Source organism: Trachypithecus francoisi, unplaced genomic scaffold (assembly GCF_009764315.1).
Source record: "Trachypithecus francoisi isolate TF-2019V2 unplaced genomic scaffold, Tfra_2.0 Contig01579, whole genome shotgun sequence".
Classification (NCBI taxonomy): Eukaryota; Metazoa; Chordata; class Mammalia; order Primates; family Cercopithecidae; genus Trachypithecus; species Trachypithecus francoisi.
Window position 1 is genome coordinate 15171608 of NW_022681442.1, and position 24013 is coordinate 15195620.

Sequence of the window (24013 nt, forward strand, 5' to 3'; positions counted from 1 at the left end):
AATACTGAACTGAAAGTGAAAAACAGAATGATTGTATGGTCCATAATCAAAATATGGTTTCTACTGAATGTATATGGTTTTTGCACCACAGTAAAGTCTAAAAATATTAGTAGAAGCATCATAAGTTGGAGGTCATCTGTATTTTAAAAAGAAGTCCCATATTCTACATTTGGAGAGCTTTTAGTTCACCCTTCCCCGACCCTGTTAAAATTTGATTCAAAAGAATTCTGTGGAATATATAGGGTAACATAAATTCATTTCTAAACCAAGAACATTTACAAAAGATGTGGATGATGTCTTAAACCTCATTGTAGTCCAACTATCCCAAGTAGCCAGCACCGGTAAGCACTAGTCCCTCTATTGAAAATTGAAATTCCAATTACTGATTTTCCAAAAGAAGATATTCTCTTCCACTTAAGAAATGGAACAATGACTGTAATCCCAGCACTTTGGGAGGCCGAGACGGGCAGATCACGAGGTCAGGAGATCGAGACCATCCTGGCTAATACGGTGAAACCCCGTCTCTACTAAAAAAAAAAAAAACTAGCCGGGCGAGGTGGCGGGTGCCTGTAGTCCCAGCTACTCGGGAGGCTGAGGCAGGAGAATGGCGTAAACCTGGGAGACGGAGCTTGCAGTGAGCTGAGATCTGGCCACTGCACTCCAGCCTGGGCAACAGAGCCAGACTCTGTCTCAACAACAAAAAAAAAAAAAAAAAAAAAGAATGGAACAATGAAAGAGGGTTTTCTGCTTCTGGTGACCAGGGAGAAACGGAGTCTTCACACAAAGTCTTAGTTCATATTCAGCCCTCCTTTCCCTGAAACCACATCCCCAGGATTTATCTGGTTTGTTCGTGAAAATATGGGAAAACACTTTAAGGAGAAGAAACTGATCAGATGACTTAATTACATTTCTGCTTAGTCCACCCTGTAACTTAGACTGTTAGAGAGAGAGAACTTAAGTAGCCCTTGGTTTGAACCATCTGTCGCGAAAATGTGACATATGTTTGCTTTGTTTACTCAACAACCAAGTGTAAACTGATACACTGAACTAGAGGATCCCTGAATGGTGTGGCTATGGGTATGTGTGTATTGGAGGAGGGGTGTCTAATGAGGGCGTCCGTCTCCTCATACCTACCCCGGAGGAACACGCGTACAGCACAAGAGGAGTGCGGATCCGTAGGATGTCCTCCGGATTTGGGGCGCGCCCCGAGACGCAGACTCTCTTTGGCGACTCCACACAATGTGCAGCCTGCCTGCAAGCAGCCGCTGCAGCCTAGGGGCGCGCCTGGCTGATGTGTGGTTGAATGGAGAGCGGCCCAACCCTCCTCCTTCCTCCTCTTCTCCTCGCCCTGACACTCGGGCCTCAAACTTCAACCAAAGCCCGTGCCCTTTTCAATTAACCCCCCTCGATCAAAATGAGCCATTCTTTTCTGTCCTCCGCGGCGGCCCATTGTCTGGCGTGATAGGTTTGCTGATTTGACAGCTGGGCGCACACAGATTTGATTCAAACTCGGTCTCCCCGAGAGATGAACTTGGACATCAGCAAAGATCCCGAGCACTGCGGGCTGGCTCCTAGAACAGTCTCCGGACCCAGTGTAGACTTCGGTGCCCCGGGCGCCCCCCGGCGTGCGGGAAGGGGAGTGTGTGTCAGAGGTGGGGGGCGGGGAGTGAGCAGCACAACTGGGAACGAGGGCTGTGTACATGTTAGGCTTTTTTAGGCTTTCTTTCTTTTTTTTTTTTTTTTAATTCACTCTCCAAACAGCCAAGATGGAGGTCAGCTTATAAATTTCCTAAAGCCAGGTCTGGTCGGGTTTAAATGCAGTGGGTTGGGGGCTCCGCTTTTGTCTCCTTGTCGGAGCTCGAGGAAAGAGGTAGAGACTGCGTGTGCATGTGTGCGTGTGAGTGTGAGTGTGCACGCGCTGGCATGGACGAACGGGTGGGCGCATCCCAGGATCGCCGCTCCGGCGTCCTGGGTCTGAGTGTGTCTTCTACGCACCAAGTCTTGAATCACAGCCACTAGTGACGTGGGGGGAAAACTTTGTGTTCCAAAGAAGGGTCTGGCTCGATTGCCCTAAGAAGAAAGAGCCCTTGTGCCCGTATGTGTGTGTGTGTGTCAGAGAGAGAGAGAAAGAGAGAGGAGAGAGAGAGAGAGAGAGAGAGAGAGAGAGAGAGAGCGAGAGAGAGAGAGAGAGAGAGAGAAAGTGTCTGGCAGCACCCGCGGCCGGCTGCAGAACGCTGCGTGTCCTGTGCGCGCGTGCGGTCCGGCCGCGGGTCTCACCACAAGCGAGCGTGTGCAGCTGCGGCTGCCTGGAGGGCGAGCTTTGGAGGGGGCTGGAGCTGCGGGGCAGCGGGAGCAGGAACAGGCCGAGGGTCCACTGGCCAGAAGAAATCTGGCCTCGGAACACGCCATTCCCCGCGCCACTTCCAATAACCACTAACATCCCTAATGAGCATCCGAGCCAAGGGCTCTGCTCGGAAATCGTCCTGGTCCAACTCGGCCCTTGGAGCTCTAGAAGATTGCCGCATCTAGTTTTTTTTTTCTTTCTTTTTCTTTTTTTTTTTCCTAGGGCAGATAAAGTGAGCCCGGAAAGGGAAGGAGGGGGCGGGGACACCATTCCCCTCGAAAGAATAAACAAGTAAATAAATTGGCTCCTCGCCGCAGCTGGACGCGGTCGGTTGAGTCCAGGTTGGTGGCATTTGGAGCTTTTTTCGTTCTGTTTGGGAACCATTGCCGCTTCCTGTCCCTCTTCCCCACTCCTTCTTCCTCCCTCCCCCGGCCACCTCTTTCCGTTCTGCAGGCGTCTCCCAACTTTGGGGCCCGGGGGGCGCTCGTGGCGCCAGGCTGCACCTGCCGGGGCGCGCGGGGACTGCGGGCCGGCGCGCTGGCCCTGGGCGGGGGTGCGGAAGCGCCCGAGTCCGGGCACCGGGCGAGGGTGTGAGAGGTGCGGACACTCAGAAGGGAGCCGAGGACACGCGGTGGGCAGGGGCGCAAGAACTGGGTTTCAGCCCCAGTCGGGACATCGTTTCCCCCTGGCTTGGCGGCCTCTGGAGGGAGAGGAGTCCGGGGAGAGGGAGGGCGGCGACAGGGGCTAGGGATTGGCGATCTGAGTGGGGAGGGCAGGCGGCTGAGGGAGTTCGGTGGCTGACGGAGGAGGGGGAGGCCAACTTCCCGGGAGAAGGGGCTCTTTCGGCGCCAGGGCTGGCTGGGGAGCTGCCGCCGCTGCCACCGAGGGCTCGTATTCCAGGCAGCGGCCGGCTCAGCTCGCGGCGCTCGGAAAGTACCGTTTATTTATTTATTTGCTTGCGTTCAGCCTCTCGGGTTGAACCCAACAGACACCCCCTTGGACTTTAGGAACCCTCTTCAGACCTCTCCAGCCCTCACCCCCATTCCCGTGTCAGCGGCCCCTGGAATACACGCACATGCACCCCGACCCGGGTGGGGGTGGGTCTTCACTCTGGCGTTGGAAAGTCTCCAAAGGCGAGAACGGGGGAGGGGAGAGGGGCTGTGGGGGGAGTCTGCGGCGCTCTCCACTCTCATCTCAAAGTGCGCCCTCCCTTCCAGGTTGGGTCGGACCTGAACCCCTAAAAGCAGAACCGCCTCCCGCCCTCGCCAGCCTGGAGCTGAGTCGCCGGCGGCGGTGGCGGCTGCCAGACCCGGAGTTTCCTCTTTAACTGGATGGAGCTGAACTTTGGGCGGCCAGAGCAGCACAGCTGTCCGGGGATCGCTGCATGCTGAGCTCCCTCGGCAAGACCCAGCGGCGGCTCAGGATTTTTTTTGGGGGGGGGGGCGGGGACCAGCCCCGCGCCGGCACCATGTTCCTGGCGACCCTGTACTTCGCGCTGCCACTCTTGGGTAAGTCGAGGCCCGCCGCGGGCTTTCTTACCCGCTGAGTGTTTCCTAGGGTCGTTTGCAGCAGCCCACTCCACCCCTCGCACCAAAATTGGGGCGCGGGTGCGGTGGATGTGGGAGGAAGAAGTTTGGTTTTGGGGAAGGGGATCGCGAATCCCCGGGTTAGGGAGGCCGTGGCGGTGCGGCGCTGCCCGAAGCTTTTCGGGCTTGGTTTTGATTTCCTGTGATTTTTAATGACCCAGCTTGGCGGGGGACTAAGGAGCCCTCCAGCCCAGGGCCCTGCAACCCCAGAGAGTCTCCGGCAGCTCGCGCAGCCGCGGCGGGCAGGTGGAGTTGGGGAGCATTGGGGCCGGGAGACCAAACTTGGAAGAGAAAAGTTTTTCCCGAGTAGCTTCTGGGCGCTCTCCGCCCGGCCGACCGCTGATCACGGCAGGCCTGCCCCGCGCCCAGCGCGCGCCCGGCGCCTAGTCCGCCGCCGCGCTACTCCTCGGAAAGACCCTGAGTTTTAGTCGGGAGGAGCGGGTGGCTGGAGCCAGGGGTGGCCCAGGAGCCCGGGTGGTCGCTCAGGCCAGGATGCCGCGGGGCGGAGGGCCGACGTGCACGGTAGGCAGCGCAGGCTCTGGAGCAAACCCTTAAAGCCCGCGGGCTGAGCCTGCGCCACCCTTCCCTACCGGCCCGGAAGGGAGAGGAGCTGGAGTTCCAGGGGGCGGGAAAATGGACTCCCGGATGGTCGAGAGGTGGACCAGCTCGCTGCCTGAGCAGGACGCCCCCAAAGGCTGGTCAAGCATCCCTGACCTGGGCGCGCGCCCTCGCCCGGATCAGGGGCATCCCGGGTCCCCGCCCGCCGCACTCAGGCTCCCTCCCCTCTACCCCGCAGACTTGCTCCTGTCGGCCAAAGTGAGCGGCGGAGACCGCCTGGACTGCGTGAAAGCCAGTGATCAGTGCCTGAAGGAGCAGAGCTGCAGCACCAAGTACCGCACGCTGAGGCAGTGTGTGGCGGGCAAGGAGACCAACTTTAGCCTGGCATCCGGCCTTGAGGCCAAGGATGAGTGCCGCAGCGCCATGGAGGCCCTGAAGCAGAAGTCGCTCTACAACTGCCGCTGCAAGCGGGGTATGAAGAAAGAGAAGAACTGTCTGCGCATTTACTGGAGCATGTACCAGAGCCTGCAGGGTACGCCCGGAACCTCCCCACACCACCCCGCGTCCCTCCCCGAAGGCAGGCGGGCCCTTCGTCCCCCAGCCAGTTGATCTCATCCTAAACTCACTTCTCCCCAGCTGCGGAATGAGGACCTTTCATTGGCCCCCAGGGACAACAGCAGCTGGTGTTTGCTGGGCTGACCAGCATTGTTGAGCCTGGTTGTTGGAAAACCCATGAGGAAGTCGGGGGCGCGGCGGGGGGCACCCCTGGGACCCCACTGACCTCTCTGAAACCTGGTCAGAGCATGGGAGGAGGATCCCACTCAAGGACCCCAAGGAACCCACAACTTCTTTCCAAGGAGAGCCAGCCTGGAGCTTTCGGTGGCCTCAGAATAATAATAGGAAGGCTTGCCCTGCATCTGGTCTGGACTTTCCCCCTGTCTTGTTCCCTTTAGTCTGCTCTGACCTAAGATAAAGCATTGTAAAAGGTCCAGGAAAATCCATTCTACCTTCACCCTCCCCACCAAACGTGATCAAAGGCAGATGTGTGAAAAACCGTTTGTCATCTTACATTAGTTGAGTCTTGAACCAGCTGGTGTGGTTCAACCTTGGTTATCACAGAAGTAGCTCAGGGAGAGAAAGAACCACTTGTCACAACCATCCAGTCCAATGGGAATGTTTTGGTCCTCATAAGCCAGAGGGGGCTCATGTTTGTAAACCTAACACAAATACCTTGTGTGTTCATTCTCGACTGAGACTCACACTGGAGATTTGTATTATACAGATTTGACCTGTCAGCAGCCACTTCCTCCAGAGTCTATTAATGAAAACCTGTTTCAGAGGTGGGCTGTTTAATAGCCATGGTACCTGCTTTCCAACCGTATGCCAAGTTTTGGGAGCAAGCAGAAATGTGGGTCTTTCCTGGGTCACCTTTCTTCCATTGGCTCCTGGAGGCAAGCAGGGCTCGTGACGTCATCGGCTCCAGCTTTCCTCTCTGATTTCTATTCCTTTGCAAAGAGTGGGAGAGTTTTCTGGCAAGATCGGGCTGGGTTGTTCTCCAATGTTTTCATGGCACTCTGGGGAGAACAAGGACAACAAAAGCAGAGGGAATGAAAAGAAATAACCATAGAGAAAGAGATGCATTTGAAATCTTTCAAAGTTTCAGCATCTTTTTGTTGCACAATCATAACGTAATTAGAATTCAGATTCAGCAGCAAAAACCTGCTTGAAATATATGCTTTTCATATCTGAGCCCAGTCTTTCTGTTGTTTTTAGGAAATGATCTGCTGGAGGATTCCCCATATGAACCAGTTAACAGCAGATTGTCAGATATATTCCGGGTGGTCCCATTCATATCAGGTAAGCAGATTCATAGTTCCACGCCGATGCTTTTGTGTGCTTGAATTCATTGGCTTGCATTCTCTTTGGCTCTCAAAGAGCGTATAAGTAGATAGTTGAATGGCACAGTGTTTCTGGGAAATTAGAAATAGGATGATGATAATGAAGAGGCAGAATGCCTGGAGATGATTGTATGACTTGAAAGTAATTCTAAATGAAGTAATGTGGTGTGGTGGTTTGGAAGAGGTTCGAGGGAGGTGACTTGGTTGAGTTTTTTTTTTTTTTTCCACATTAAAATATGATTGGCCATCTCTTGCAAAGGGAGTGCCACTTCTGTCTGTAGGTGGCAATCGTATTCTCTTTTGCTGCATACCTTACATAGTGCCTCCCTGGAAATGGGATCTGTTCAGATTATGCCACTTACTTTACAAGAGGCCTGAAGATAATCTTAGATTGTTGAAAAATTTGGGACGATTCTCTTGTCTGCCTTTGATTTAAAAGATTAAGCTCTGCCATTTGTTAACAATTCTTTCGCTTCTATTTTTTCCTGAGCAAGTGTGTGCATTTATGAGAGAATGTACTCCTGCCCCAACGGCCCTTTGAAATGTAGTCTCGCTTCCCATGGTTTGTTTTGTCTCTCTTTGCAGTTCTATGTGTGGTTTGGAAATGAACTTCGTTTTAGAATTAAGTTTTTCATAACATCTGCATTCAGACAGCCCATAAATAAGCAAGGCAGTAATTTATCTTTATGACATACAGATTCCAGACTAATGTTGTCTTTATTTATTTACAGTTTAGACATTTTCTCAAGTATATATAGTCACCACAAATTATATGTCTCTCAGTGGTTAAACGTGATGGTTAATGTTGAATTTGATTCTATGAGATTATGGTTTGTAACTGGTGAGAGTGTCCTGGTGTTCTAAATGTTTTGTGTGTGTGTGTGTGTTTTGCAGAAAAGCCACAGGATCAAGGGAGTGTATAAATACTGATATTTTATTTAGGTGTATTATACATGCATTCATCCATTCACCAAACATCCATTGAGCCCCTACTATGTTCTAGCTATTGTGGTTTGGGCAGTGAGCCAGTCTTTACCTTGCCCTCATGAATCTTAGAGATAGATAGGAACTGGCATTTATCAAGCCTTATTATTTGCCAAGCGCTGTATTAACAGTGTTATATCATTAATTTATATAATCATCAAGTGCTTCTTAGGTATTAATATTTCCATATTATAGATGATTAAATTGAGGCATAGTGAAGTTAGGAAACCAGCGCCAAATCACGAAAGTCTTAAATGGTAGAACCAGAATTGAAACTTGGATTTGTTTGATTCTAAGCTTTTGTAACATCTACCCTTTGCCACTCAGAGTGTGGTTTTATACCGGCATCATTGACATTGCCAGGGAATTCATTAGAAATACGGGATCTCATTTTAACTACTGAATCAGAATACACATTTTAACAAGATCCCTGGGCTGGGTGCTTCCTATGCACATGAAGCTTGAGAAGCATTCCTCTACATCATTCTGTCTTTTCCTTCAGAGGAAAAGTGTGTGTGTGTGTGTGTTGTGTGTGTGTGTGTGTGAGAGAGAGAGAGAGAGAGTCTGTTTTGGCTAAGATATAAGGATACAAGTTTAGTATAAGAGGAATTCAAATGTTTCTCTGTGTAATGCCAATAATTTCCACTCCATGTCACTTCTAGTGCTTTCTGTCCCTTTGATCCAGCCAGGACAGTGTTTTAAGCAGTGGAGAGGAGATGTACAGACAAACGTATGTGACCACCTAAGCTCTCCTGGGAGCAGATCTGTAGAAACTAGGATGCAGTGTGGCCAGTGGAGTGCCAGAGGCAAATCTGACCTTCATCCTGCTTTTGAGGGACAATGCCTCTTACCTACTGTCTGCCATGTGGACTCCTCAGTCTTTGTGCTGATCCCTTGGAAGGGTATGAACCTCTCCATGGTCACTGATAGTGAGGAAGCAGGCAAGGAAGAAGGGCCATTGGGTTTTAATTTCAGAATTTCTATGAGCAACGGGTTTTTGTTTGTTTGTTTCTTGCACTGCCGCCCAGGGCCCAGGCTGGAGTGCAGTGCCATGATCTCGGCGCACTGCTACCTTTGCCCCCCGGGTTCAAGTGATTCTCCTGCCTCAGCCTCCCGAGTGGCTGGGATTGCAAGCGCCTGCCACCATGTCTGGATAATTTTTGTATGTTTAGTAGAGAAATACATGTCACCATGTTGGCCAGGCTGGTCTTGAACACCTGACCTCAAGAGATTCGCCCACCTCAGCTTCCCAAAGTGCTGGGATTATAGGTGTGTGCCACCATGCCTGGCACAATGGGGTTTTTATTATTTTTTTTTAAACTTTTTTTTTAGAGACAGGGTCTTGATCTGTTGCCCAGGCTAGAGTGTGGTGGCTTGATCACAGGTCACTGCTGCCCCGAACTCCTGGGCTCAAGCGATCCTCCTATCTTAGTCTCCCGAGTAGCTAGGACTATAGGTGTGCCACTACACTGGCTAGCAGCTGAGTTTTTTAACACTCATTTTCCCTCTCAGAGTTGCTCTTTCATTTGTATAATGAAGCAATTGGAGTAAATAATCTCTAATCGTTACAGTCCGTAGATCTGAGAAAAGGCTGGGCTCATCTCTAGAATTCTTCCACAGTTCTCCTACATCACCTTCTCCAGCCTTGCAATCATTTCAGCTCTTAAGGAGGCATGGTCATTCTCAGATACCACAGGTTTGTCTGAATTTATGACTATTGGACATTCTTCTGCATGGGCCGAGTTTCACTTATGCATTCCTTGGATCCCATTCGCAGGCCAGGTTTCTTTTCACAGAAAGTATGATCTGGAGTTTGTGAGCCCTTCCTGCCTAGAACCCAGAAATCATAATGAATCAGCCAGAGCCAGAAAGGCCTTGTCTAGAGCTCCATTTTCTATCTCAAGGGCATTGGCTTTAGGTTCCAGCACTAATGAGCTTTGACCTCGGACAGTGACTGTGCTCCTTAAGTGGGATAGTAAAGCCAAATGGAACCTCGAGAGGCTTTAAGTCATTGAATAATGCATATTATCCAGTTTGGCCTTTGTAGGATGGAAAAAGATGGAGGAACAGGACGATAAATGTTGCTTTTCATGGTTTGAATCTGAGCTTTCTAGAACATCCCTTCTGTCTTGAAAATTTGTCTGAGGAAACCAGGACAACAGTGTCTCTGCTTTTCACAGATATGGTAGCAATCAGAGTTTCCGTATTTGGATATCTTTGCCCAACATGAAGAACGTGTTTATCCACATACACTAAGGGTGAGCTGAATCTTCCCAAGGAACAAGATATGTTTGACATTCTTGTGTTTCCATTTTCCTTGGATTCCTCAAACCCACGGTCATTTAAGCCATTGTTTGCTTGCTAACCACATAAAAGGCCTTGCTGATGTATTATCAGTGGTCTGTTGGAAATAAGCAGGAGAACAAAAATAAGGTGGAATCTAAAAACTGTCCTCTCTGTTTTGAAGCTTGAAATGCAGAAGGGAAACCAAGTAGCCAAGTCAGGAGAGAACTGCAGAGGGAGGGTGGAGGGCAGCTTTCCAGAAACCTGAGAGCGGAAGCCTTTGGCCCCTGGGGCATGATTAAGGGCTTGAGGAGGTGTGTTTCCTGTGGGGTGAGGCTAGTGTGGGTTTTAGGGGCCTGGAACATGAAGTGAGCAGGAGGACACACAGGAAAAAGTAAGCCAGTGCAAGAGGATGTCGGAGGAGAGTCAGGAACACAGAAGTGTCCTGGGATCCCAGAGGGCAGAGCTGTGTGGGCGCTCAGGGGCTCAGAGGCAGAAGCTAGTATACACAATGCACTGTTTAGCATCTGCGTCTCTCTCAGCCAAGCTCTCCGCTCTTGCACCTCTGTTCTGCCCTTGCTTTTCTTCCTCATAAAAGTTCAAGACACAGCAAGAAGTAAATAGGGATTTGAAAGGATAATGAACCAATTGGCATTTTTTTTTTTTTTTTGGACTCTCTGGAGTGGAAGAGCAAAGCAGTGAGAAATTTTGAAAATACAGTGAGTGCTAAGAAAAGCCTGAGGATGGGGATCAGAGGGAGGACAGAAGCACCTCTTTGGCAGCAAGGTTTAAAACTATTGATTGGGAGACTGGATTTTTGTAGAGAAGTCAGGAGATGCCAGGCCTTCCTTAAAATGCAAGTTAATGATATTGCATGCAAGAATCAAGTGAATAGATTGTAGGGAAAGAGTAATGTTAGGTTTTGAACATTCTGATTTTCTGGAAGAAAAAGTCCCAGCTTCTGGCACTCATCATTTTCCTACCAAGTCCTAGGAGTGACTTTGACCTTCCTGGGAAGCCTTAGGATCTCCAGATTGGTTCCCAAGTAATTGGAAGTGGTTTGCTCCAGGATGAGATGTGCCTAAACTCTCTTTTGAGTCTTGCCTATTTTTTTCTGAGTGATTCTGTGAATAATTAGCCATGTTTATCGTTTCTGTTCAAATGCACCATCATATTTAAGTCATTATTTTTAAAAAAGTTATTACACAGTTTACATGTTGGAGAAGAGCCTTGTAACATCACCTGCTTTCTTGTCAGGTCATAATGAGAGAAAGCCTTGTAAATATCAGCTATTAGGGGTCCTGGTGGTCCTTTTCTTGCCACTCAGCTGTCTAATCCTGGTTGCTATACTTGAGAACCCCCATTCATTTCCTATTATTTACTCTGGCATATGGTAAACTCCTTAGTGGGCCAGTGGAGTCCCTGCTCTCCATCTTGAAGCCCCACACCCGCCTCCACTCAAGCTCACTGAGCCGAACAATTCCCCAAGTATTTCATGTACATTCACTTTCCTGTGCCTTTGCACATGGCCTTGCCTTTACTTAGAAAACTTCTATCAGTTCTTTAAGACCAAGATCAAATTTCACCTCTGAAGGCGTTTGCTGGAATCCCCCCAAACAGGCAATTCCACTCAGGACTCCCTCATGCTCCGTCGTGCTCTTGCCTTTATGGTAGCCATTAATCACAGCATATCGAGAGGACTTATTTATGTGTCTGTTTTTCCCACTGGAAAGTCGGAGACTTGCTTGTTATGCCGGGTGTCAACTCAGCACCAAGCATCCTTCTTGATCCTAAGCCAGCATTCTGTCAATCACGAGTGGTTCAATGTTAGAGAAGAAGGGTCCCTAGAGATCTAGTCCAGCACTCTGTTTTATAGACTTGAAGCTCAGAGAGGGGAGGGGATTGGACAGGGTCACAGTGCTTGAGGGTAGGCTTGGAGACCTTTGCCAGGTCATGGCACTGGTGTAGGGGGAGCCAGTGTTGGCTCCTTTCTGTCTGCATACTCTCTGGACAAGCCTCATTTATTCTGGAGACCTCAGCCACCACTTATATCGATGACTCAGAGCCTTCCTTCCTAGTGCAGCCTCTCCTGAGCACTAAACCAGCATTTCCAGCTGAGTCCTGGACGACTCCATCTGGCTGTGTATCAGTTAACTCAAACTTAGCATGTCCAGAATGGATCTCATCATCTCTCCTTTGCTCCTTATACTCCCTCTTCCTGGATCTCCAGTTTTATTTAATAGCATTGTTGTCTTCCTAGTGATCTGCACTATAAGTTGTGGAGTCATCTCCGTCCTTTCCACTGTCTTCAACCCTTCAGTCTGACCCATCACCAAGCCCTGCTGAAATTACCAGCTGTCTTTTGAATTGCTCCTTTCTTTCCACATCATGGATATAACTGTCTTATCTCTCACTTGAACTCTGCATGGGCTTTTCCAACGGACTTCCCTAGCTTCTCCCAGTCCAACCTGACCTCCTCATTTCCAGGTCTTGTGCACCTTGGTGACTTCCAGGAACACTCTGGCTTCAGTCTTCCTTCATTCCTTTACTAACTGGCTTTTGATCTCGCCCCAGCCACCATGTATCATAGACAAGACAGGTTGAGCAGCTGCCGTTCTACCAGCACTCTGGGCAGCTTCATCCCTCCATATCTTTGCACCTGCCATTGCTGGGAGAAAGAACGCATGCTCTGGAGCTCCACCAACCTGGGTGAATGAATCCCAGCTCTGCCATTCACCTTATCTTGAGCTCACTGTGCCTCAGGTTCCATGGGTGTAAAATGGGATGATGATAATGCCTACTGTATAGGTTCTTGTGGATTAAAGATGCCATATGTCAAATATCCAGTATAGTGCCTGAAACATACTTGGTCCTCAGTAAATCTTAGTCCTTTTTAAAGCTACGCTAAGGCGATGTGGCTTGCTCCTGACTCAAGATTGGGACTCTTTTCAGCAGGCCACATTGCCTCATCAGAGAACGATGATTCTATGTCTTGCAAACGGTAGCAAACCTGAGCCTTCAGGAAATGAAAAATCTATCCTCTATCCAAAAGGCCCTAGAGCCAAGTCCTGTCTCTTAATCACCCGGCCTGAGGCTTAGCTACCCTGTGGGGAAGGTCTTCCTTATTCCTGTACCGAATCTCTCCTTTTCCCTTGGACCCCTGTCCTTATGCCCTGTGGTCGAAAGTGAGTTGGTTGCAGCTGGAGATCACCTGGGGTGGGAGCTTTTCCTGTGCTTAAGGATTCTTGTGATCAGCCTTCCCTTCCAAGCTTGGCTGATTCCTATTCCTCTAACCTCTCCCCATAAATCTTCTTTCCAGTACCCCTCATAGCGGCAAGAATTACTGCTCCCTGAGAAGGGCATGCCTTAAACCTGGGAGATGCTTCTGTCTGCAAAGGCTCTGCTAAGTACACTTACATTTCACTTTCACAGACCACTACTTTTGGTTTTTATTCTCTCCCTCTCCTGCCCCTCAGCAATCCATTTTTATTGTAGAACAATAGGAAATTGCAAACAGGTAAAAAAGGAAAAGAAATTTTAATCACCCAGCGTCCTACCACCCCAAAATAACCGCTGTAAACATGCTAATGGGAGCCTTTTCCAATTTTTGCTATATATGTAAATATGCATAGATATGTATGTACATACATGCATACATACATATATGTTTTTTACAAAAATGGTGTCATAATTTACATCTACTCTCTGATTACCTGCTTGATGATCTGAAAAACCTATGTCTTTCTGTCTCACTGACCAGTTCCTAAAGGCAATATTTTATTATTTAGATTAAATGTCAACCTCAAGAAGGTCCATGAATAAAGGAGTAGGACAAGCTAGTATCTGTACACTTGTGGCAAAGACCCGAATGTTCCAGTGGAGGCTGTGAAGGTACAGGCAGTTAAATATTTTGCATAGAGTCACTGTAGGTCCTGTTACCAGAAGAAGGGAGATAAAACATCAGTGAGTGACAGGTAATTGCGTGAACTGAAGATTGTTACAAGGTGCAAATTATTTATAGCCAATATGTCTGTCCTCATTCCTTCTTCTTACTCCTCTGAAGTATTTCTTTTTGCCATCTCTTAATTTTTCTGCTGTCGAAGCTTGTTCTTTCCAAGGGATGTCCTTTTTGTTTTTTGTTCTCTGGGACACAGTAGCAAATTCTCAAGAGGACGTATCAAATTGGGGCTTGTTTGGTAAAAGAGTATGGATCCAGCAGTCAGGAGATCTGTGTTCTGCTTCCAGCATCATTTACCCCTAACTAGCTGGGTGACCTTGGGCCAGTGTCTGCAGGTCCTGCGAGTCATCTGCTCCTTTTGTAATTTGAGGGCAGGGGCCTAGAGTGAACTTTAACATATTAGGTTGGTGCAAAAGTAATTACTGTTTTTACCATTACTTTTAATATTTTCCTTCCTTTTTGAAGAGCCTGTATATTGAATCTTGTGTAGATATTCAGTTAACTATTCTGGAACTATTTTTCTTTCCAGCATTTTATTCATGCCAAGGAAACTTGGGATCTTGGCATATGTTTTTCATGGTAATAACCTTTATAGAATATGATTTATTCAATGTATACCTTACTTTGAACTAGAATGGCATCTTATTTGAATACATGGAAGAAGATAAAGTACAAAAGAGAATAAATGGAGAAAATGGAGAAAAGCGAAAATGAGAGTAGAAAAGAGAAAATGAAGCCAGGAGTGAGCTCAGTACACAAATGCATGCTACAAGATTATATTTCAATAAATTAAATGATCGGAAGTGCTGTGTTTGTTTCACAAAGGGATAAATAAAATCACTGGATTTGTAGATGCAGTAGGACGTCTGGAGGTCATCCTAGTCCTGTCCCCTTATTTTACTGATAAGAAAGCAGAATTCCATAAATTGATAGGGCACTGGAACCTAAATTGTCTAGAATAGTGATGACAAGTAAAATTAGGTGTGCGTTTGCTTTTAAATGGGTCTTTGAAACTCTCCATATCTTGGCATTTCCCCACCTAGTTCAGTTGTCTTTCACCTCTTCAAATCTGTGGCCCCCGCTTACGATACAACACTTTTTTCTTCTTTGTTTCTTTTAGCTTGAGAGCCACAGCCTTTGACTTTAGTTAAGGAGGTAGTTGTCCATTGTTTTGGAACAAGCGTTAATTAATAGGTCTCTGGCAACAAGAACTAGTGGCTGGAATGTTAATTTTCATATTTCTTGGCACCCTTCAGGGTTGTCTGTAAGGAAAAGTGAGAAATTATGTGTTGCTTTAAGCCCTGTCAGCCCTCAGATTTTTTTTTTTTAAAGATAATCTTTCATTCAGAGTTTTTTGTTAAAGGAGCTAACCACTTCCTGTAATTTAGAGACTCAACTAGCTGGGTCAGTGATGAAAATGAATGGGTAATTTGCATAAGGGGCTAATTTATTGTGTCTCCTGGGCATTTCTTTCATCTCTCTTTCCATTCTAATTAATGTTCTAAGAGGGTCTATCACCATATCAGAAATTAGGGGTGAAAGTAGCTATTGTTAACCTTTATTATTATGATTTTTTATCTTCTGTAATCTTTTAACCATTTTCTTTTCATATCCAGGATTTACATAGACAGGGCTGTGGGGTATACAGAGAGATTTTAGGGGTGTACTCTTTTACAGTCTTTCTTCAAATAGTAGGCTGTTGTAAAAACAAAAATGACTCAGGATAGCTCTCCAGCCACAGGAGGATTTGCAAACCATATAGAAGTATGCAGCCATGGTGGCAGAATTGTTTCTAAATACAAGCTCTCAAAAACATCTTTATAAACAGGTATGCAGACACACAGGCATACATACATTTGTATATTTGCCTGCTCACATGTGCATGTTTTTATAGTGTGTGTTAAGTGTGGATATGATAAAAAATTTTGCCTCAAAAAGATCTTCTTTGACACATGTTTCAGTTGGTCCTGGCTGTGACAAAGGCAGCTGTGTGTGCGAGTGTGACACAGCTGAGGAAAGGCAAGAGAACAAGCAATTTCTTCGAAAATCAATTGCAATTTACTCCTACTAAATTGACCGAGGGTCCGTCCCATCCACGCATTAGCATATGACAGACTTTTAATCATTTGGTCAAGTGGCCTATTTTTGGTCAAACTGCAGTTCCCTTTGGAACTCTGCCCATCCCAGAACCGTGTATTCTCCTCATTGAATCCTCAGTCTCTTGAAAGGGGAGATGAGTGAGCAAAGAGGAATCCCGCTGGGGAAGCCCCTACCCTGTGTCCCCTTACCGTGCTGTGTGTCCTGCAAGCTGCCCTTTCACAGACTTACATTCTTCTGGTCCTCCACCACGCTAAAAGGTACGTATTGTGCCCTCTGATTTGTGAGGAGGAAAGCTGGGATCAGAGAGGTTGAGTAACTTTCTTAAGGCCACACAGCTGATACGTGGAAGAGCTCAGATTCACTTCTTGTTCCTGTGACTCCAAAACCTGTGCTCTTTCTACTGTTAGGTGATGAAATTTTAAGCACAGACCAGGATCCCTTATTTAGAAGGAGCTATCTACTCCCTTTTCTCCGTCCTTAGTTCCCAGCTTTCTCCTCAGTCTTCCACCCTAAAACACTGTTTGACAAAGGGCCTTTAAAGTTGCAATATACACCACAACCTGTTATTTTAATATTTGGGCCTGCAGTCTGATGGGTTATTAATTGACAACCAAAATCCAGAGCACGCCTGCTATTAAAACCATTCCTGCGGAACTGCAGAAATATTAACCAAAGAAGCAATTTCTGGATTGTATCTTTTTTCATTTCAGCATGAGATGGAAGGCTTCGAAAGTGGAGCAGAATGCCTAGGGCCATTTTTTTTTGTCATGTTGTCGTATAAATAGCATTACACAGTGATAAAAAAAAAAAAAAGGAATACATAGTTTAGTCCCACTTTAAGGTGACCTAATGTGCTATACATTTGTCTTCCACCATGCTGGTGCCACTTTCCTCTAGGTCCCTGTGAACTGTGTAAGAAGCACCATGCTGGCTGTGATTTCTGTTGCCCTTTGCACATGATCGTTTTGTGTACGGTTAATAATGTATGAAAATAAGTATTGATTGCATTCTTTGTAGGAGAAGGCCAGCAGGTTTCTTAAAGCCCATGTTTATGAAATGTTTCATTGATTCCTGTTGCTACGAGTTTTGAATAAAACACTTGATGAGGAAGATACCAGGAGATCCCTGAATTCCGGAGAGTTCTCAATGGAACCACTATATATATCCTCCTAAGTTTGGGAATGGCAAGTGGCATTTGAATGGGAAAAGAAGCGATCAGGCTGAACGTAGTCCCAATTCGAAATAGTTGCCTTCCCCATGACACTTAAAGAGAAGTAAAAATAATAATTACAGCAGCTGTGAGTTGCAGCGAGCTAGGTGTTTTATGTGTCATAACTTGCTTAAGCCTTGTTCAGTAGAGGTACTCTTAGCCCCACTTGGTTGGTGGATAAGGGAACTGGGGCTCAAGTGAGAAACTTGTCTTGAGGGCACACACCTAAGAAGTGGTAGAGCCAGCATTCTCATCCAGGAAGCCTGGCTTCAGAACTCATGCAGTAGCCCCTATTTGCATGTATATAACATGCATGGGAGACATAGCCCATGAAAATATCCTATGAAAGTGAAGTGCACGAACTGCATAAAGGATTATTAGATATTTTTTACTGAGTGATATGAATGTGGGTATATGATGCATATAATATATATAACATGTTACGTTATGTATGTTACATATATGTTATATATACATTACATATTATATATGTTACATATATATTTATATTTATTTTGGAAGGAAGAGAAGAAGAGGTAAGTTTTTATAGTCTCTATCAGTTCTCAGTTTTTCAGTATCACAGAATTTCATTTCTGCCAAATTCATTCATCAGATATTTATTGAGAACTTACTATGAGCACAGTGGGAGGCCCAGGTGATTCAGAGGTAAATAGGAATTGTCCTCTAAGAATTCCCTTTTTTGCTTTAGAGATAGATATAAACAAGATAAATTATGATGAATGAGTAGAACCCTGTAGAAAGCTCACATGTGGCCCTAAGATGGGAATAATGGACTGGATGGTGTTGTGGGTCAGAGAAGCCTTGCAAAAGGAGACTTTTCAGCTGGCTTTTATGGAATGGATAGGAGCGTGGTGAGTAGAGCTGACTGGTGAGAGCGTTCCAGGCAGAGGCAACAGCCTGGGCAAAGGCACAGTGTGTCCAGGGTTTGCCGTGGCTTGAGCAGCAGGTATGAGGAGTGGTGTGAGAAGAGCTGAGCAGAGAGGCAGGTTTGTCACACTCAGGGGCTTGGCCTTTGCCATAGAAGATAGGAAAGGAAGATGGCTAATTTGTCTCAGCATTGCTGAAATTTTTAGATTGAATCACATGAAATTGCCATTTTAGTAGGTCAACATGGTAGAATAGCAACAATTTCAGACAGTTCAACTTAATATAGTTTTGTGTCATAAAAGCACACGCAGGGGCTCTGGATGCTTCTAGACCAGAGAAGGACATAAGACCTGCTGTGGGTGAGTAACCCCTCCTCATAGAAGGTACCTTCTGGGAAAACAAAAAATGAGGCCAGGAGCACTGTGCTATTAGCCTCAGCTCCAGGTGGAAATGGAGCAAGAGCAAGTGTGGGTCAAGTTCAAGCTCCTCCCTTCCGGATGCACCTTCTTGAGGAGAAAGCATGCACAGGCTCGGAAGGCAAAGGCCAAGTGCACAGAGCCCACCATTTAGGTGCCGAGGGCAGCGAGGACAGAGGAGCAGGAGTCCCTGAGGCAGGCTGGCTGCGTCTCCCTGGGTGGTCCTGGGAAGGTGTGGTGGGGGCGAGGTGGGGGAGTACAGGTAAACAGAAAGACAGCAGAGCAGACAGGGGCCAGGAGGAATCAATCTAGGAAGCTGGGTCATGCTGAAGGGCCTTGGCTGCTAGGAGGCGTTTTGGCTTGTGGTAGGAGAAAGGTGGTCTCTGACAACGGTTCATTGGGACCCTGCGGATGCTGAGTGGCATGGCTGGCGTTAGGAGGCCTCCCCTGGTGGACAGTGGGGATGTGCACAGTATGGGTCCCTGAGAGGATGGCTCCCATCTGCCTTTCTGCAGGGTCCCAGCCTCAACCCCAGCACTGCCCTTTGTCCTGGGCTCAGGGTGGACTTCTGCTCTCTCACTTGGGAGCGGTGGCCCAGGTGTGGGTGCCTGGCTCCCTAGGCAGTGTCGTCCTCCTGCCTGGGAGGGATGGTGCTGTCCAGCCTTTCCTGGACCTCTGGAAACCTGCTGGCACCCGTTTGGAGGACTTGAGGTTTGGGCTTGTTTATTCATTTATTTTGTATTTACTGTTTTCTTCCTCTGACTCTCCAGTCTTCTACCTCGCCTAGCTGTTTACTGTGCCAAATTCTCAACTGGATTCAGAACATTTCACAATAGAATGTCTCAATGAAAACTCAAGGGTTCTAAATAAAGGGAGTTGTGTTAATTGAAAGCAGTGCCCACTCACCCCAGGGAGCACCTGCTCCAGGGGAGAGGATGGAGAGGAAGGGAGGGAGGGCTGGGAGTGCCTATGCAGCCCAGAGAACTGGCTCCTGAGAAGCTACTGAACCCTCTCTGTGTGTCCTACCCTGCGCCCATGCTGTGTTATGACATTGTTTTGATGACCGATGACATCAATGGGGCTGGGGTGGGAAGAGGTGGTGCTGCTCTTTTCAGCTGCTGCTGATCCCTGGGAGGAAGGGCAACACGTTCCTAGGTCAGGACCTACCGGGCTAACCCTCTGCATTCATCCCAGAGATAGGGCTGGGAATGGGGAGGGGCAAGGGAGGAGGTCCTGATGATCCCCAAAAATATTGTGCTGCAGAATAGCAGAGTGGCAGGGAGCAAAAGCCTTGGAATTAAGCGCACTCGGGTTTGAATTCCATGTTCCAGCACCTAGTAGCTGTGAGACCACAGGTAAATACTTACAAAGTTCTAGGTCCTGTATGTGTAAATGGGGCTAATAATAGTATCCAGTTCATAGGGTTGCTTGAAGTAACACTTAGGGAATGTTTCGTTCGTTTTTGGCCCTCCTGAACTGTGCAGGAAACAGGGGTGTGCGGGTGGGGTGACTGCCAGCGCCTTCCTTTCCTATGCATTCTCACTCCCTTTCTCCTCCTCCCTCAATTTATTAGCATGAAACAGGAATAGTGGATGATTTGAGTGCATGCAGATCTCTTCTGCTCTGAAAAGAAAAGAAACACCAATAACCATACTCGAAATTACAATTACCAGTCAGTCCAAAACATTGATTTTCTACTCTACACCTAAGCAGTCACTCAGGTTTTTTGCAAACTTACTGTGCGCCAGAGAATGTGCTAGCTGCTGGGGAGATGGTGGTGAGCCAGAAAGTGCAGAGTGCAATGCCATGTAAAGGAAGGGGAGAAGGAGAGAGGAAGAGAACTAGGATGCAGGAAGGAAAGTTCTGGAAGGGGATGGCAGAGAACTAGGATGCAGGAAGGAAAGTTCTGGAAGGGGATGGCAGAGAACTAGGATGCAGGAAGGAAAGTTCTGGAAGGGGATGGCAGAGAACTAGGATGCAGGAAGGAAAGTTCTGGAAGGGGATGGCAGAGACCAGAATGCGGGGATGTGGGGAGTGGATTCCAGGTGAACTAACCCATCGGTGGGAAAGGAAAGGTCGTGTACCCAGCCAGCACAGAGAATTAATACTGAATATGCTAGCCCTGTGTTGAGTGGATGTGAACATGGTGGAAACCTAGTGTTTTTTTTTTCTGATGATTCTCAAGAATGTTTAAAAAATGCAATGTTTGCAAACAAAGTAGAAACAGTTGAAGCATTGTTTTCTATTAGCAGTATAAGGTTCACTGGCTATGGGTATTTTTTCCTTCTTGCTTTCCAAATTGTAATTTTAAAAGATGAGGCATTTCATATTCAAGAATTTCCTTTGTCTGAAATAAATTATTCATTTCTACTCAGTTTCAGAAACAATGAACATAATACTTAATGCATCACAATTAAGCGGGTGTAGCTTCATATAAAATTATGTTCCATGCATTTTGGTGGCAAACAGAGCAGCATATCCTATATCTTGTCGACATTTGTTCCTCATAAGCAAAATATAAAGAAGCTGAAGCCCAGAAATGTGTTTTCTTTCCTCTCATGGTGGAGGAGGGGGTAACTTTAGACCCAGGCAGCCTTGTTTTTGACATTCCACAGCTGTTGGTGGCTTTGTCAGTCTGCAGAGAAAGTGAACTTACTGCAACTATCTTGTGCATGGGGTCAGGTGAGGGTCAGAATTCTTGAGCACCACACATTTATCTCAGTCTTCTTTGTCTGGGTTTGAGATCTCTCTAGAATCCTCTTGTGGAAGGGCATTGCCTGGAAATGACTTCCTTTGGGGTTTGGTGGCAGCTGTTTTTTTGAATACTGGCTGGTTGGTCATGTGGCAGTTTTCTGAGGATCTGGCCCTGAGATATTCTTCCTGTGACAAGGTTCCTCTTTAGGAAAATAGGCATTGCCAGCAAGGATCAAGATGTCCATGGACGTCCACTTTAGACTTGAAGATTTAGCTGTTCTGGTTCCCAGGAGCATTTTTTGGGATGCCTCCGACTCAAGTTCCAGCCCTGAGGTCAGAGTGACAGCTGGCTCTGGTTGCCAAAGGGCAGTTGTCAAAGAACATTAATTGTGAAATGTGTGCTGGGCTCCCATCAGTAGGGTAGGGGATTCCTTCCTTCCTTCCTTCCTTCCATCCTTCCTTCCTTCCTTCCTTCCTTCCTTCCTTCCTTCCTTCCTTCTTTCCCTCCCTCCCTCCCTCCCTCCCTCCTTCCTTCCTTCCTTCCTTCCTTCCAGTCAGGGTCTCACTATGTTGCTCAGGATGGTCTCAAACTTCTGTCTCAAGCAATCCTCCTGCCTTGTCCTCTCAAAGTGTTGGGATTATAGGCATAAGCCACCATGCCTAAACAGGAGATGCTTTCATAGGCTATTTCTTTTTTCTTTTCTTTCTTATTTTTTATTTATTTATTTTTTGTTTGTTTTGTTTTAAGACAGTCTCTCTTTGTTGCCTAGGCTGGAATGCGATGGTACGATCTTGGCTCACTGCAGCCTCTGCCTCCAAGGTTCACGAAATTCTCCTGCCTTAGCCTCCCGAGTAGCTGGGATTACAGGCACCTGCCACCACGCCTAGCTCATTTTTTTTTTTATTTTGAGTAGAGACGGGGTTTCACCATGTTGGCCAGGCTGGTCTGGAACTCCTGACCTCAGGTGATCTGCCTGCCTTGGCCTCCCAAAGTACTGGGATTACAGGCATGAGCCATTGCAGCCAGTCTCGTAGGCTAGTTCATTTAATCTTCACAAAAGCCTGAGTGTTAGCCTTGAGTGTGCATGAGGGGCATTATTCACATTTTGCATAAGAGGAAACCAAAACTCGAAGAAGTCCAGTGACCTGCCTAAGGCTACATAGCTAGTTGGTGGCAAATCTTGAATTTGAGCCAAGTTTGTTCAGCTGCAAAGGCCTAGCCCCTTGCATGCTATCCCCCTTGTTGCCGTTTTGATTGTCAAGAACAAAAGTAGCTAGATGCAAGATGGATCCTCAGCTACCTCTGGTCTAAGCACCGTTTGTATTTGAATAGAAACAAAAATTACCTGTTTTTTATTTTAGAGAGGCTTAGGAAGAAGGCCCCGGACTTGGCCAGAAGTTTTCCTGGATGCCTCTCTGTCCTTGACCCCGGTTTCTTTCTTTCTTCTTTTATTTTTTTCTCTTGTGAGACAGAGTCTCACTCTCTCGTCCAGGCTGCAGTGCGGTGGTGTGATCTTGGCTCACTGTAACCTCAGCCTCCCAGGTTCACGCGATTCTCCTGCCTCAGCCTCCTGAGTAGCTGGGACTACAGGCATGCACCCCTATGCCTGGCTAATTTTTGTGTTTTTAGTACAGATGGGGTTTCACTATGTTGGCCGGGCTGTTTTTCAACTCCTGACCTCAAATGATCCACCCATCTCGGCTTCCTAAAGTGCTGGGTTTACAGGCCTCAGCCACCGCAACTGGTCTTGACCCTGATTTCTGTCCGGTGCCTGCCCTGGCTGGCTGGACTCACTGCAGAGCCCTCCAGGGATCCTGGCACTTTGTGCTTCCACCTAGGTGCCCATGACCTCCAGTTCTGCAGTTTCTGTGGCATCTGTTGCTCTGTTATTTCCTATGTGGTAGAGGCCTCCGGGGAATTTGTGGATGAACTCTGATTTTTGTGAAGACCTCGTTTCGAACAGGTCTAGCCAGCTGCGTGCTAGGTAGTCCCATCTAGATATCCTGGCCATAACTCAAACATGGTCTGTATTGAACTTGCCTTCTCTTTTAATCTTGTGGACTGAGGAAGAGGCACATTAGAACCTTAGGGAGATATTTTTATATTGCGGGGGGCGGGGGGAGCAGTGCTATAGTAGAAAGGATGTAGATTTGGAGTCAGACTAAGTTTGCATCCTGACTTCATCCTTTCATAACTTAAGGAGGTTGTTTAATACCTTTAAGCCTCAGTTTCCTGATTTGTAAAATGTAGACAGTATCCGCCGTGCCGTGTCATTGTTAGGACTGGATCTGTGTTATGAGACAGCGTGTTGAAGCCTATCACCCAATCACCGTGATAGAAGTTGTTAGTTGAAGACAAGAATCTGTTTACTGGCCTTGAGAGATCGCACTACACCTGGGAAGGGCAGGTGGTCCGTGTGCTGGTCCTTCCAGCTTTCCAGGGCGGAAGTGGTGAGGGTGCGTTTCAGACTGCGTGGCTGCTCTCTGGAGACTGCTCAGTACATTTGTACTTGCCACCTGAGATACATGACCACTGATAGCCTGGCTTGCCTATAAGACAAAGCAGCCCCATCATGCTGCAATAGGCACCAGCTGTATACCTCACTTGGTATCACCTGCAGCCTTGCCTTAGGGTTACTACATTTTCCCACATTTCTTGCAGCCTGGTGGAGCTGAGGCAGATGCACCTGAGCGTGAGGGCAGCCATTGACCTGTTCCTCCACGTGCTTACCCTTCATTAAGAGAAAGTGCAGTCGACGTAGATAGAAACAGCCTCTCAGACATGGCTCTCATGCAGATCCGGCTTGCTGTTCGTGTTGTGGGCGAGCCTTGGAGACTGAGGGAAGGTGAAGTGCTTGTGAGTTCCGAGGCAGAGTGAGTACCCTGCGTTGGATGTAGAATTTTCCTATTAAGAGCAGAACAAAACAGGTTTTTAGATAAGCACTCTGACGTGGGCCAGAAATGCACGGCAAATATTTACCCTAGATGTAAAACATTCACAAAGTCAAATGTTGTTTAGAAAACCCTAAAATAGAAAATTTATGCTCAGGGTTTTATATTTGGTAACTGTAAAAAAAAAAAAAAAAAGGTCTAT

General features: G+C 47.2%; 1 protein-coding gene across 4 annotated transcripts in view; it reads left to right on the forward strand.

Moving 5' to 3' along the window:
- Positions 1 to 2077: 2077 nt before the first annotated feature.
- The window catches only part of GFRA1 (GDNF family receptor alpha 1), a 227051-nt gene continuing 205115 nt past the window's right edge, over positions 2078 to 24013 (forward strand). For 2 of the 4 annotated variants that reach the window (XM_033181727.1, XM_033181704.1), the window contains exons 1-4: positions 2078 to 2685; positions 3562 to 3852; positions 4727 to 5020; positions 6262 to 6345. In XM_033181727.1, the coding sequence (XP_033037618.1) occupies positions 3729 to 3852; positions 4727 to 5020; positions 6262 to 6345 (502 nt within the window). In that variant the 5' untranslated portion in view covers positions 2078 to 2685; positions 3562 to 3728. Of the gene's footprint in view, positions 2686 to 2827; positions 2942 to 3176; positions 3278 to 3561; positions 3853 to 4726; positions 5021 to 6261; positions 6346 to 24013 lie in introns of those variants that run through there. The other 2 variants (XM_033181711.1, XM_033181719.1) reach the window with 2 other exon arrangements.